The 15,682-nt window shown below is 27.9% G+C and overlaps 1 protein-coding gene across 1 annotated transcript; it reads right to left on the reverse strand.

Annotated features, from left to right (window-relative positions):
• Positions 1–911: 911 nt before the first annotated feature.
• On the reverse strand, positions 912–1,881 carry LOC121257079. The gene is made up of 3 exons (XM_041157955.1): positions 1,644–1,881; positions 1,112–1,506; positions 912–1,081 (listed from the first exon to the last, which is right to left on the reverse strand). The coding sequence occupies exons 1-2, from the start codon at positions 1,758–1,760 to the stop codon at positions 1,177–1,179; spliced, it is 447 nt and encodes a 148-aa protein (XP_041013889.1). The 5' UTR covers positions 1,761–1,881; the 3' UTR covers positions 912–1,081; positions 1,112–1,176.
• Between the last annotated feature and the right edge of the window lie 13,801 nt (positions 1,882–15,682).

The following is a 15,682-nucleotide window of genomic DNA, read 5'->3' on the forward strand; positions in this document are numbered from 1 at the left end:
ATAATTCAAGTAAAAATTAAATTATTAATTAAAATATGGTTAGTGTAGTTGTAAAATGTGAAAAAAAGTTATAAATATTATTATTAAAAAAATAATGTTATATTATTATTTTGACTAATCCAATGTGGGGTTATGACTTAAATGTTTTTGAATTTATGGAAAACACGTACTTTTAGCTAAATTTTAGATATGATTTTGATGAAACCAATACTAATACTTTTAGAACGTCAACTACTTGACGTACAATTGTAAATTAATAAAAATTTGAACATATATATATATATATATATTAATGTGTGAATGAAATTAATTTTTGTTTCAAAGTCATTATTTCATTTACAAAAATAACAACTGTCATAGTGGTAGGCATTAATAGTCGTAAAGTACTGAAAAACAAAATCGTCATATGTATGCTAAACAACATGATCTATATAAGGTCATCATAATCCATTTGATATGTAATTGAAATATATACCATATATAGATGTGCACGTATTCTAAATTTTTTCATATTGATCATGATTTGCTGTTTGTATGGCTCAAATGACTCTTATCTTTTCTGCATGCCTTTTATACTTGAGACGATTGCTAGCTAGCTAATAGCCTTGCTATCAAAAGTTTAAACAAGTCTAGCCTAGTATAAGACACCTCATCAGCATATAAACAAGCTGTAAGCTGGATAAATATTTAATTATACTAGTCAAGGTAATCAATCATATATAGGATATGATTTGAATATTGGGGTTTTTCTTAAAATAATTATTCTTTATACAATTTTTTAATATATATTATGACCTTAATTTCTTCTCTTCCATATATGCTCATCTCTCTTTATCTTTAGAAGATAACATTCTCTTTATTGTCTAATATTGCGGCGATGGCAATATTTGAAGGAAGGGAAGCTGGATCGATGGTAATTGTCCAAATATTTTTGCATAGCATATTTGATTTCTAAAACTAGATACATGGATTAGAAGTAGAAACATGAACAAATTACGAAGAACAAATACATTATCTAAACGATCGATAAAAAATAATGTCAATTCCATGTCCTTGCATCATGCACTCCCAACAATCCAGGTTTAAACCAGTCAACCATCATCATCACCCTGATAAATTAAAGCTTGATGGCAACTTATAGCTAGCTTTATTTTTTTTGTTAGCTTTGAGGCGTTATCATGCGGTAGTAAGAGGTGCATCACTTTTTTCTCCAGAGAGCGGAGCAACAACATCTGATTTGTCAATCTTGGCCTCAGCTTGCTCCTCCTTTGCCGGCTCATTAGTCTCAATATTATTAGCCTCAACCTTGACGTCCTTCAATTCATTGGTAGGGTCTTCAACTGTGTCTTCTGCTATCTTGGCGGTTTCTTCATGTGCCTCAATAGAAACTGGTGCTGCTTTGACAATAGTATTCTTTTGTTCAGAGGATGAGTCTTCATCCTCCTCCTTGGAGAGGTCTATCAAAGGTGCTTCGTTCTGAATCTCATCTACATTGTTAATGGTCCCCTACAATCGCATATAAGAGAAAGGAAGAGAAAAAAAAGAATAAGATACCATTAAACATTATCATAAAAAAACCCAGTTTTTCTGTAATGAAACTCAAGACTGTGCAACAGGATCAGAATCGTAATGCATATATGTACTTGATCAGCATGAACAGTCTCGCCCTCGGCCTTCTCAGGGGCAACAACATCATCGGTAGGGAGTGACACCTTAAGGATATCAGACTCCTCCTTGGGCTTGCTCGCACAGCCTCCCATTTATTGATAAAGGTGGGTGGCTGAAAGACCGAAATAAGATTGAGAATGCTTGAGGATGAGAGCGTTTGAAGTTTGTAAAGGACAAAGGGGAGGAAGTGGTAGCTATTAGGGTAATATAGCCAACAAGTGCATATATTTAGGAGCTATATATGGTTATGCAATAGCACGTTAATGTAGCAAATCATAGGCCAACAATCTGTGTGTGACTTATTCATACCGACAACAATGTTTGCTTTAGGGCCTCTCATGATCGTTGCGTAGTAACTGTTGTTTTTGGTTAATTATAACAGTCATGAATTTCATGGTTGGCAGCCTAGCTAGACTAAGATGGTTAATGCTCTAAACTTAGAACCTTTTTCTCGAAAATAAGGGAAAATGGTTTTTCTAAAAGTAATTATTAGTTGGTCTTAGAATACAAATATATTGTCCTTTTTTTTATTTTTTATTTCTTTTATTTTTAATGTTGAAAACAATTTCATTAAGCAAATTCAAAAAATATTACAAATAATTATCAATCCAGATGACTTGCCAAATAAAATATGGGATTGATTCCCACCATACATTGATATCATCCACATTCTAAACATATATAGCAAGCTTATGAGCTGCTTAATTGCACATTCTGTTAACATGTTGAGTCTTGCATCTCGAGAATGATATATATTATATACTCTTTTAATATTATAGGATATTACTCAATTAGTCATGCTTATAATATAAAAGATTTTAATTATATTGATATATTGTACATGTGAGAGAATGATAATACGGAATAATCTATAATCTAATAGTACCTCGTGATCTTCTATGTAGAATTAAAAGATTTTATTAGTTCTATTTGTAAGTATCATTAATATTGGATCAATTTCTTTTTTTTTTTTTTTTTGATTTGATTTGATTTGATTTTCAAGACTAGCCAAAAATAAAGCTCGGGATCGAGCTAAATATTTAGTTTTAGTTTGTTTATTTTTCCATCAACTTACTCAAATTTGGTACATTTATAATGTGCATGATTAACTTTATAAAATAATTTTTTTCGAACCATCATATAAAATATATTTAGTGGCTAAATTTTGACTAAATAATTTGTACCGTTTCATAAATTTATACTAATGTTTAGTTATTTTTATTGTAGCCCATTCTATTATTATTAGAAAAATTCTACTCATCATCTGTACACCACACACTACCTATGATTTTTTATTTTTATTTTTTCCCTTATCTAATATGTGGTGTATGAATAATGAGGAGAATAATTTATTTAGTTTAACAGGAATAAAAATATAAAAATAAAAAATAAAGTATGGTGTAAAGATGATAGTAGAAAAACTCTTATTATTATTATTATTATTAATAGGGGTGTAACCGGTTCAGTTTTAGATAAAATTTAGGACCGAACTAGTAAGTACCGGTTTTGTATTTTTAAAAACCGATTACACACCGGTTACCCTCCTAAACCGGTACTTCCGGTTTTATTGGTTTCCGGTCCGGTCTAGTTCGATTTTCTGGTATTTTTTTAAAAAAATATTTGAGTATTTTTTTTTTTTTTTGGTTCTTACTTCTTATGATAAAATGTTATTAACAATTTAATATATATACATATATATATATATATTTTATGTTTAAAGCACATGATCAATTAAATTTCATCTTTAAGATTAAACTTTTATTTTATAAATTATAATAACATTATCTTATATATAATTATATTAATAACATATGATCAAAAAAATTACAAATGTTCATGTTTAAGATTAACATTTTATGCTATAAATTATAAATTATAATATGAAATTATTTCATATATGATATATAATTATATATAAAAATTTAATATATAATTATATATTATACTTAAAACTTATATAAAAAATATTTTGTATAATATATAAAATTAATTTTTATATATATATTTTTCCCAACCGGTCCGGTCCGATCCTGGAAACTATGGAACTGAAACCGAACCTGGTCCGGCCGATTTTCATAATATAAGAATTGGTCTCGGACCGGACCGGTTCAAAACCGGACCAACCGGTCCGGTCCAATTTTCCGGTTTATATTTATACCCCTAATTAATTTACTAGGAAAATTTGGCCAATAACCTCCTTGTGCTTTATTTAGGAATAACTTCTTGTACTACAACAAACTTGAAATCTAATCCCTTTTATTACAAATCTCATCCATTTGGCTTAACAAATACACATGGCAACATATAAGATTGCCAAGTGGAGAATTCTATCTTTTAAAACATTAAACTATACTATAATTTTTTGAAAACAACTTTTTTTTAAGAAACCAAAATCAAAAGGGAAAAAAGTTATTGTTTCTCTAAAAAACAAAGAGAGGGTGGCGCAGAGGCAATTCCTCCACGTTGTTCAGCACCCAATGGTGGCCCTGGCACAAATCCGTGGGTGGTCAAGAAAAGGGCCACCTCCATGGTATTTTTTGGCCCATTGGTGGCCTGAAACGACCACTACTTTTTTGGGCCACCCCATGGGGGCCCGAGGTGCTGGGTTCGGCCCCAAGGTGGGTAAATAAGAAGAAAGATATTCTTCTTCATTTCAAGTGTCATGTTTTGTGAAACTTCATAGCAATAAAATCAAGTATGAAGTTATATTGTACAATTAATATTTGGGTCATAATTAGGAGTGTAAATAAGTCGAGTTTAAGTAGGAGTCAGTTGTCAAAATACTTTTAATTAATTTTTATTCGAACAGGAGTCAAGCTCAATTTGTTATCGAGATGCATTTTAAATTCACAAATAGCTTATTTATTATTCGAGCAATCTCCAACTTGTTCATGAATTATTTACTTTTTACAAAATGAATTCTTGATATTATATATTACAACTTTATCTTCAAATTTTAACAAATAAACATTGAGTTTTCATGAATATCTTCACCTAATTTGTATTATACATACATACATACTAGTAAGGGCAACATGCACTGTACGTATGCCTAGATGATAGAAATAAAAAAAATAAACATGAACTTTACATACAAGTCAACGTCCTATTTAACTATATAATGACAATAGTTAGAAGTTTATATGAACTTAAAAGTAAAGAAACAAACTTAAACTTTACATACAAGTTAGCGTCCTATTTAAGCATATAATTACAACAGTGAAAAGTTTAACAAAAAGAGATTTAGAGTGTTTATGATGTAGCTTGATTTATAGATTCGGCGGATAGCATGTTGAGCTTATTCTGGCATAATTGACCATGTTGATTCATTTCTACGCGCAAGTGTATAATCCATTTATTTTCTGAAATTGTACTTGCAATGTTTGCTGAATATGGTAGGTGCTCCTGCAATAATGAAAAAAATATAAAACATAATGCAATAAGTTTTTTTGAATAAATTTATAAACATATATTTTACCTCGCCTGAGTGTTCGAAGAGATCAACAGGTGTAGAATTCAGTATTTTTTCTGTAATCGGTCCAAAGACAACAACTGCTATGCAGTATCATCCTTTATTTTTAGATAGACTCGACAACTATAATTAATGAGAATATTATTATTGCGTAATTTTGATAATTACTATGTTATATTTATTATGTAAAAAATGATCATTTAAAATGATGAGATAAAATGCTTACCGTGGCTGTCTGATGCTCATATTTTTGCAATTATAACACAAGAGTTTTTCATTATAATCATATCCAATTGCTTTATTACAATTTGCACATGACATGTAGCAGAATGACTGATATAAGTTGAGTAATAAAAATTTTCCTTTAACTGTGAATGTTGATTTCTGCATTAAAAAGTGAGAAATAAATGTATAATATGAATGTAGTAGTAAGGTGAATTTAAATAGAAAGAAATAATTTAGTTTTAAAAAAGAAAGTTACATCGTCATTGGTTCTATGGAATCAATAATCTCAGCAATCTCAGAAATTTTTGTTATCGTCTGCATGACACTGGTTGAAGTTGATTCTCTTGATGTATCTAAATTCTTGGCAATGATTTCTACTAACAATGCACCATTTTGTGTTGCCCTAAAAAAATTGAATTAATAATTAAAGTGACGTAAGTAGTAAAAAAAGCGATAATATATAAATGTATATGATATTATGTTATAATGAATGAAGCAATAAATAATTTATATTTTATAAAATTAATTACTGAAAGAAATTCTTTTAAACAAATGATTTACCATGTACATAATGAAACTGCAAGTGCTAGAAGAGGATCGATGATAAAAACACTTGTGGTTTTGAAGATAAAGAAAGACCTACATTATAAATATGTGTTAAAAAATATATAAATATATGATAAATAATTAAGAAGATTATTATTTTCAATGAGAAGTACCATTATAAGAACCAAATTTAATTCATCTTCCAAGAATTATTGGTTTTGCTACAATAATATTTGAAATTTGTTTACACTCGTCATGAACAAATCGAGCCCACATTATTAAACGCAAAGGCTTCCGGCTATACAAGTTGGAAATAAAATTAAATTTGTAATAATAAAAGTATTATAACCTATTAAATAAAAAATGCTATAAATGTAATTGGGGATGTGTTTAAACCTTTCATCAATAACTTGTATATCTTGAACTGTTATCTTTCCATGGATAGTGTTGACTTCGCTTGGTGGGATAATTTGGATTGCAACAGCTAAAATATCTATTTCATCAAAATGTTTGTTGTTAGTTCATAAGGAAACAAAAGTATATAAATATATATAATAGTTACCTATATAACAATGACCTATTTCAGAATCAGTATCCTTATAAGCGTCAATCTCATTGAAAGAGATGATATTGTACTCTGGAAGTTTTAGCGCTGGTTCATCATCTTCAATATTTTCAATAATTGTCCCCGAATTGATTATCCATTGATATTGATGTGCTTTTATCTTGTGTCTTGGATCTATTGCTTTCACATATGCATTGCCTATATAATAAGATTGAAAAACATACACTGTATCGTTGCGTAGATCAATGTCTTTATCAAATATTACTGTCTGCAATCGATTTGCCTGCAAGAAAATAAATGAAAGAGCTAATCATTTAAATTTAAATAATTAAATATTTATGTATCAATAGTAAATACAATATAATAAATACAATAGAATAAAATATTTATAGAACGAAATGTATAAAATATAACAAATACAAAATGATTGATACCTGATGATCTATCAGTGTGAGGTTCTGATTTTTTGTTGGCGAGTTCTGTGCTATTTGTTTTGGTATTTTTTTTGCAACGAGCATCTTTATTTTCCAATTTTTGGTAAATGGAGTGATGTGTTTGATTGATGCATAAATAGTTTGCATGTTTGCTGTATTTACAAATTAGAAGACAAAGAAATATTACTATATCTATTACAAACTCTATAATATAATTAAAAAAAAGCAATAAAACACATAAATAATAACAACATTTGAAGAAAATTAATTGAGTAGAATAAAAAAAATATTAAATTCGACTATTTATATAGCATCGTAATGAGTTTGTTAATTTTAAAAAATTTTTATACACAATATTTTTTGTGCAATTTCTTTCGTAATTATCAATTGTAGTTGGTCTTATAAGAATATTTACTGAATTAACAGTTTTGACTTTTGATAATGCCACATATAATTGTCCATGAGAAAATATTGGTTCAGGTAAATATATTCCAATAGAATTTAATGCTTTCTTTGTGATTTATTTATTGTCATTGTAAAACTTAATTTGATGGAGAATTGCATTCGTTTAAATAGAAAACCATTATTCTCATTTGCATATGATAAGAATGGAATTCTTGGTATAAAAACCATTTTTCCTTTGTGATGACCAACTGAAATTTTGCATGAATGACATTACGATTAAAATTGCAACAAATCAATCGTGTGCCATTGCATAAACTTTCTGAAGGATTTATATTTCTAAGTAACATGATGAGACAATTCTTTTTAAGCAATAATTCATGTGGTGACAATCCATTTAGTGTTAAAGTATTTAAAAAATATTCCATAACACATTGTTCAGATGTATCAATTGTTTCATCAAAACTGTAATATCGCACCATGTCACAAGGAAATTTTTCAATGACTATGACATTTATTTCGTCAATTGATTGATTTTTTTGTATTAATATAGCTCAATTTTTCATTTCAACTAAATTATTTGAATAATTTGATATATCTCCAAAAATAACTTCTAATAAAGAATTTAAAAATTCAATATCATTGTTGTAAGGAATAAACATTTTTGTTGGACTTTTGATTATTTCATTAACAGTAATTGGTTCACTACCATTACCAACTTCAATCAAATAACGGGAAAAATCAAGATCTAATCTAGCTCTCATATTTTCTGTTAATTTAATTTTAATTAAAGAAGACCATAAATATGAACATGCTAAGCTTGTATCAAATTGTTCTTCTCTTTTGTTTTTACGAATTACAGGTAATACTTGACGAAAATCTCTAAAAAAAATAATAACTTTTCCACCGAAAGGGAGGCCTGTATCATTTATATCTCGCAACATTTTATCTACTACCTCTATAGAATGTTTTCCCAACATAGACGCTTCATCCCATATAATTAATTTTGCAAGACATAATAATTTAGCAAGATTTTCTTGTTTGCTAACATTGCATATGCTATTTTCTCTACATTTAATGGAATCTTAAAGCGTGAATGTGTTGTTCGGCGTCAAGGTAAAATTGATACAGCAACACTAGATGATACAATTACAAGTGCTACTATATGTTTCGATCTAATTTTAGCAAAAACCGCTTTATATAAAAATGTTTTTCCAGTGCCAGTAGGACCATCAATGAAGAATGTAGAAAATATGTCGAGAAGTAAAGTTTTGAGAATCAAATTATATGTGTGTTTTTGTTCAAAATTTAGATGGTTTGATGCAAAGAGATCTTCTTTTGGAATTGTAACAGTTAATTTATCATCAATTTCTTGATATGTAAATTATTTATCATCAGAGAACATATCAATGAGAGCAAAATGATACATATTTATATTTTTCCCCATTGATTCGAGCTAAAATAGATGTTTTGTAATACCATTGTTTTAATATTTGTTGTTGTTGTACTTGTTAAATGAAAATCTGCAGATATTTCTTTTTCAAATTGTTCCCAAAGTTCTTTTGGACTTGTAAGATTACAGTACACCAAAATTATTGCAAAAAAAAAACGCTTTAAGCTGTTTGGCATTTGGTATAAATATGGTTATTCTAAATATTCTTCTAAACTACTATCTTTGTTCAATAGACCAGTAAATAACTGCTTCATGAAATGTTGGTACAGTAATACCATTAATTATTTTTAAATCTTCAAATGATTTTAGTTCTCTAATGTGATTCAGTAATATTTGTAAGTAATATATTTCACATTCAATTGGATTTGCAGTGACAATTCGGCCTATAACATTTTTTTTTCTTGGAGTTCAAATTTTATATTGTTGATTCCAACAAAATTTTTAGGAAATTCTCTATACAATAAATTACGTGCATTTTGATCAATTTGATTTGTTAAAAAAAATTTAGTTAACATCAATTTTCCTGATAAATCTAAATTTAAAATATTTTTTATATTTTCGCGTGCACGAAAAGCTACTAAATGTTGATATTCAAAATGAAGATGTAAAATATAAACTGATGGATACATTTCATTAAGTGTAAAACTATATATTCTCCACATAGTTTCAGATGGAGTAATTCATCTATCTGATTAAAATTGTTCGATTTCATCAATTTGTTGATTATTTTCGTCGTTAATTAAATTGAAAGTAATATGATCATATCCTTTGTAAATGTATTTATACAGATATTTAACAGTTTTAATTGTAGAACAAATTTTAACATTTATATGACAATTAAATTTTGAAAGAAGGTATGAATTATATCGTACAACCCAACGGTTATTTAAATTTTGTTTTCTAACTTTCACAATTACTCCATCATTAGAACGTTTATATAATGAAAAACAATCGATTCTAACAGTTGTTTTAGATGTAAATTCTTTGGGATGTTGATTTTTGCAAGTTCCATTTTTCTTCATACATATATTAGTTGGATTTAATATTCCACAAGGACCATGCATCATATATTTAACAACAGTTTTATATAAATGTAAGTTTTTTGTTTTATCAGGTATTTCTGTTGAAACAATTTCATCGAAAGATTCAAGGGTATAAATTCGTCAATCTTTTTGTAGTATTATTAAGAAATGAACATGTGGTAAGCCCATTTTCTGATGCTCAATTGTGTAAACATATGTTTGAACTTTATCAAAAATTTCTCGCTTGAATAACTCATTTTTTAAATCTTCTAATTTTACTCTAAGGATTCGCGCGATTAAATTAGAACAATTTTGAACTTCTTCATGTGGCTTTAATTCATTTAAAATTTCTTCCCAATTTGGATTACATATCATAGTTAAGAAAATGTCAGGTTTGCTAAAACGTTGAATTAATGCCTTTGCTTTCATATGTCTTTTGCTTATATCTCTTGGGCCTTCGATAAAAGATGGAGGTAAGATAATACGTCTTCCAATTTTAGAGGCGTTAGTTTCTCCAATTGAAATACTATCGACAATGCCTTGATATACATCTGATCTAATTTCCTGTTGTTTTGAACGGAAATAATTTAATCTTGAAGTTTCAATTTAAATGTACATATCAACAACAAATTGTTGTAATAAACGACCAGATAATAATAGAATTGATTTATTGTGTTGTCTAATTTGTAATTTGAAATAATAATATTCACGGCACAAAACTATTGGTTGTTTCCTCTTCTTCTTCAAAACTACAAAAATTATGGGAAGAGATTTAGAAATATAAACATATGAAAGTTTATGATATAGAAGTTAGAAGAGTTAAAGTTATTGCTACCTTCTTCTTCAGTTCGAAATAGTTCTTCTACATTATTTGACTGTTGGAGATCAGTTAGTGTTACGTTTGATTGTTTAATAATATTGTTCATTTTTAAAATTTTTCAATTCCTTCATGCCAACCAGAATCACCAAGAGGAAATAATAATGATATTGAAGTGGATCATAACAACCAAAATAATATTGAACAATATGATTTCCACCTGTATGACTAAAAACAATAATGTTTCGACCTATTTCTTTTGTATAATTGCCAGATTTAGTCCAAATAGCTGCAACTTGTGATACTGATAGGGCATTATAAACACGTTGATTCAACCAAACACATGATCTTATGTGAATTATATGATTTTCGAGATTTGAAATGTTGCTCAAACTTCAAAAGAAACGACTATATGGATTAACCCTGAGTATAGACATAAGTTGACTAATAATAGAAGGATCTAATATTTCTACATCATTAACACAATTTTCTAATTCGTGTTCAGTATCATAGAAGTATAGCTGCAAATATGAAGGACATCCATCTTCAGTAATTAAATCATTAATGTAATGATAAATCTGTCTTTAAACTTTAAATGTGTAAATTCATTTGTTTCTTCTATACAAATTTGTATCGAACTTAACTCCAAACAATATGAAGGCGAATTTATTATTATATGTACGCACATATGTACGAAAATTTTCAGATTCACTTGAATTAGAAGCAAATAACTGATAAAGTTGATCAAGAATTTGACTAAAAGCTAACGATATGGTTCCATCAAAACAACAAAAACTGATTGGTTCATGATAAATTTTTTTTTACTCCATAATATTTACATGACGGTACTAATGATAAATAATTTGGTTCAAGAATTGTAGTGTGTAATATTTGTTTAAAATAAGGAGATTTACCTTGTCATTTTCCTATGTAAAAATAACAATAAAATAATTGAGGATAAAGTATTAAATATTGATGTAGGAATTAATGAAAGAAGGTGTTAATTTGTACACTACCAAAATCGAACTCTGACGTGCTTTCAGAATTGAATTCCTCTTCATTTAGATAATTAATCTATGGAAGAATTTTTTTTTAATATTTATTGAATAGAATGAGAAAAAAAATGAAGGAAATGTTTTTTTTATAAGAAGTGGTTATGAATAAATCTAATCGCTCTACATTGAAGTAGAGGTATCGTTATGTACGTTAGTTTCAGAAGAATTGATATTCGAAGACGATCTAATTTCTCTTATACAAATGACTTCATTGTCGTTTGAACAAAAAGAGAGAGCATGTTGGGACTGTGTTTGCCTTTGCATTTTATTATTTGGAAGTTTTTTCAACTCATTATATCTCTCTCTTCTTTTTTTTTTTGATGGATCTCTTCTTTTTTCTCTTTTGATTGAGCATTATACCAATTTCTTCTTGCTGGATGTTTTTCATGCTCTTCAAGGTTTATTCATAGAAGAAGTTAGATACAATTGAAAAGATTTGGTGTTAATAATGTTTAAATATATTTTTACATTTAATAATGTCATCTTATCAGTTGGCATAAAGTTATCGAAGATTATAAATTATTCTGTGTCGATTTCATAGCGTAATCTAAAAAACATTTAAAAACATATCAAAGATGTGAGTAGATATGTATATATGATGACATATATGCATAACAAATATTATAAGCATTTATAATAAAAGAGAAAGAAGAAAATAATTAATTCAAAATAATTTCATACAAATCATATTAAGTGAACCAAATGCGATAGTAGATCTTAGAATAGAACAAATCTATTAAAAGAAATCAATATCATGAGGAAATGAAATATTCATACAACAAACATATAATGTTAACAATTTATCTTGACTACAGGTGCATTTATATAAATATAAAACAATTGAATAACATTTTTTCAGATGAGATATAAGAGAACATACCAGAAAGTAGAGGACGAACAAAAAAACAGTGCAAATAGAGGAAATTGATAACAGCCAGATTGACGAACAGTAAAGTAAGAGCAAAAGCAGCAAATCTGTAAAACGAAAAATACATTAGAAAAAAATAATCTAACAATAATAACAGATGAAATAAATAAATTTAGTAGTTATAGGAAAAAAAAAATTGGAAGGAAAAAAATAATACATTAAATGAAATTTATTATCAATACTATTTTTAATAAAACATATAAGAAAAAAAAAAAACAAATAAAAGGTTGTAAAAGAACAACAAAAATGAAAAACATTGGAAATGCTACTTTATTTTTTATTTTTTTGGTTTTCGTTATAGTCTTTGTACTAATAAGCTACTGTTTATCAAGCTTTTGGAATTTTGCCACCAAAGTTTGGAAACAATGGTACTAAGTACTGGACTCGTGTACGCAAAGAAATGTGTTTTATGTCTACGTCGACCTTTGGTTATTTATTACTAAACTTACTAATTAAAGCAGCTTGTGATCATATAATACTGTACTTACAACGGTAAACATGCATGCATGTACTTCCTCATACTTCAGTGGCTAGTTTGGACCAAAACCATAAATTTATATATCATTTTTCTTGGAAAAGTTAACACGAAGATGCTTGATTGATCGGTTTTATACTCTGCACTTACAATTTATTAAACACAAGGTATTATAATATTTCAATTAATTATTTTTTTTTAAATATAACTTTCATGTTACCATATATATATATATATATATACGTCTTATTATTAATTTTTTCTCACGGAAGTTATTATCAATCATTCTTGATGATAATCAATATTTGACTGTTGATAATATAAAAAAAAATCATTTTATTTTAAATATGTAGAGGTTTTCCTTCTAAAAAACATAAATAAACATATTATTAAAATAAAAAAGGCAGGTGTGCTGGTTCGCTTATTTTTCTTTTGAATTTGTCCCAAGGCAAATACAGAACACAAGATGAAAGAGGTAATAACAACATCCAATCAAATCATCCAGAAACAATTCATGGCATTATTATTTTTTTTTTTTTAGATCGAACTACTACATGCAACCAAAAAATTGAATACACGATCAGAAGTATTTAATTCAGGAGAAACAATACGAAAACTTTTATACTAAATCGCAGCTAGAATGTAGGATAAATATGCCAGAAGATATTGTCAACAATAATGTGAATAATCAAAATAATTATTAAAAAACATAAACACCAGACTTTTTTTTATATTAAAAGGGATCAGGACATCCCGAAAAGTAGGGGACCAATAAAAGGCAGATGAAAATGCAGGATGCCAATGACTGCAATGGGCACAACTGAAATAAAGATATAATCAATAGATATGTTTTAAAAAATATATAAAAAATAGAATATAATAAAAATATAATTATATTTATTCAGCTTAATTATATTAACATATTAGGGATAATAATCAATACAATAAATTGGAACATATTATTTACTTTGTAATAGATATATGAATTGATTTGAATTATCAATAAACTATATTTCCATGTGTTATTAGGTTCCATGTACAATTCATATACTAAGTGAAAAAATTTAATAAATCATGTGCTAGTAGCTAGGTCCACAAACATGTAACAATGTGTTTTTTTCTCATTTCAAACCCAAAAAAAAAAAAAAAAAAAAAGATTTCTTGTCCTCCAAGCCTAGCAGACGCCTTCATCTCCTTCCTTCCTCCTCTCTTTTCTTCTCAAGAGATCAAAGCTTCCTCTTCCATTTTTCAAGCCGTGCGACCCACAAGCAAGAGAGGAAATGGTTTCCTTCATTCCTAGCCAAATGATGCTCACTTCTCTTTACCCATTTTCAGTTTGTTTCCAAGTTTGAATCCAAAGTTTTGTTCACATCTTTCCAAAGTGAAATCTTTGGAGGTAAGACCCTTTTGATTCACTTTCTATTATGGTTTTGAATGAGTTTCAATTTTCTCCAAGTAAGGTTACCTATTGATGTTCGGTTTGGTTTTTTTTTTTTTTTTTTTTTTTTTTTTGTTGTCAGTACATCGGTTCGTTGCTTGTCTCCCTCTCTCTTAAACTGCGAGCAAATCGGAAGAGTTCCCTACTGAAGTTATGAAAATCAAAAGATTTTATTCACTGTGATTGAGTTGTTTTTTGGTGTCATGTATATCCATATGGATTTGTTTGATTTTGTTGGGTTTATTTTCTAAGAAATACTAATTCACCTGATCAGATGCGAATATGCAAATATGATTTTTATTCTATTTAAGTTTTTTTTTTGTCATGCATATGCATATGATGTAATTATAGTGTAAGAAATTCACTCATGCAGCACTGAGAGAAGAAAGAATAAGAAGCATACCCAGCACTACCAAGATTCAGGAGGAGGAGCAATTCGAAGCACACAGAGATTTTTTTTTTTTTTTTAAGAAAGCGAGAGTAGAGAGAGCACAAGCGGAAGGAAAATATTAAGTTTCATATTTGAGTCGATTTCAGCCTGTCAGAGGAAGTGATAAGATCGTAAATGTAAAAAGACAATAATATTTAGGCGGTGAAGTAAAATGAGAAACAAAAGTGGTTGAATTTGGATATAAAATTAGGGATAAAACTAGAAAGAATTCAGCAGCAAAAACACACGCAGAACATAATTTAAGAATATAAGTGAGGGCAAAATTGAAAACAAAAATGTTAGACGAAAATACTGTTCCTCTAACATTTACATTTATATATATAGTAGATATATCTAGTGGTGGAGCCATTTTTCTTTTTTATTTTGGTAGTGGAGGCTATGTGTATGATATATTTCTTTTCTTATATGAGAATGTAAAAAGGGACATGTAATGATGATATAATATAGATAAAAAAGAAAAAGAAAAAGAAGAGTAACTTTAACTTAAGAAAATGCTTTAGCTATAAATGAATTTTACAAAAGTAAACTAACAAATTGATGTGGCTTAATATAGTACGTTAGATTGTAAAGTTATTTTTATTATAAAATAGATCTAACGAATTTCATGAAGTACATCAATTTGTGGGTTTGTTTTGTGCAATCTCTTTGTGTCTGTTAAAGGCACATTATGACTATAATATATTATAAATCATAAATTATTCTCTATAACAAAAAAAAAAAAAAAAAATCAA

This window comes from Juglans microcarpa x Juglans regia, chromosome 3S (genome assembly GCF_004785595.1).
Source record: "Juglans microcarpa x Juglans regia isolate MS1-56 chromosome 3S, Jm3101_v1.0, whole genome shotgun sequence".
NCBI lineage: Eukaryota > Viridiplantae > Streptophyta > Magnoliopsida > Fagales > Juglandaceae > Juglans > Juglans microcarpa x Juglans regia.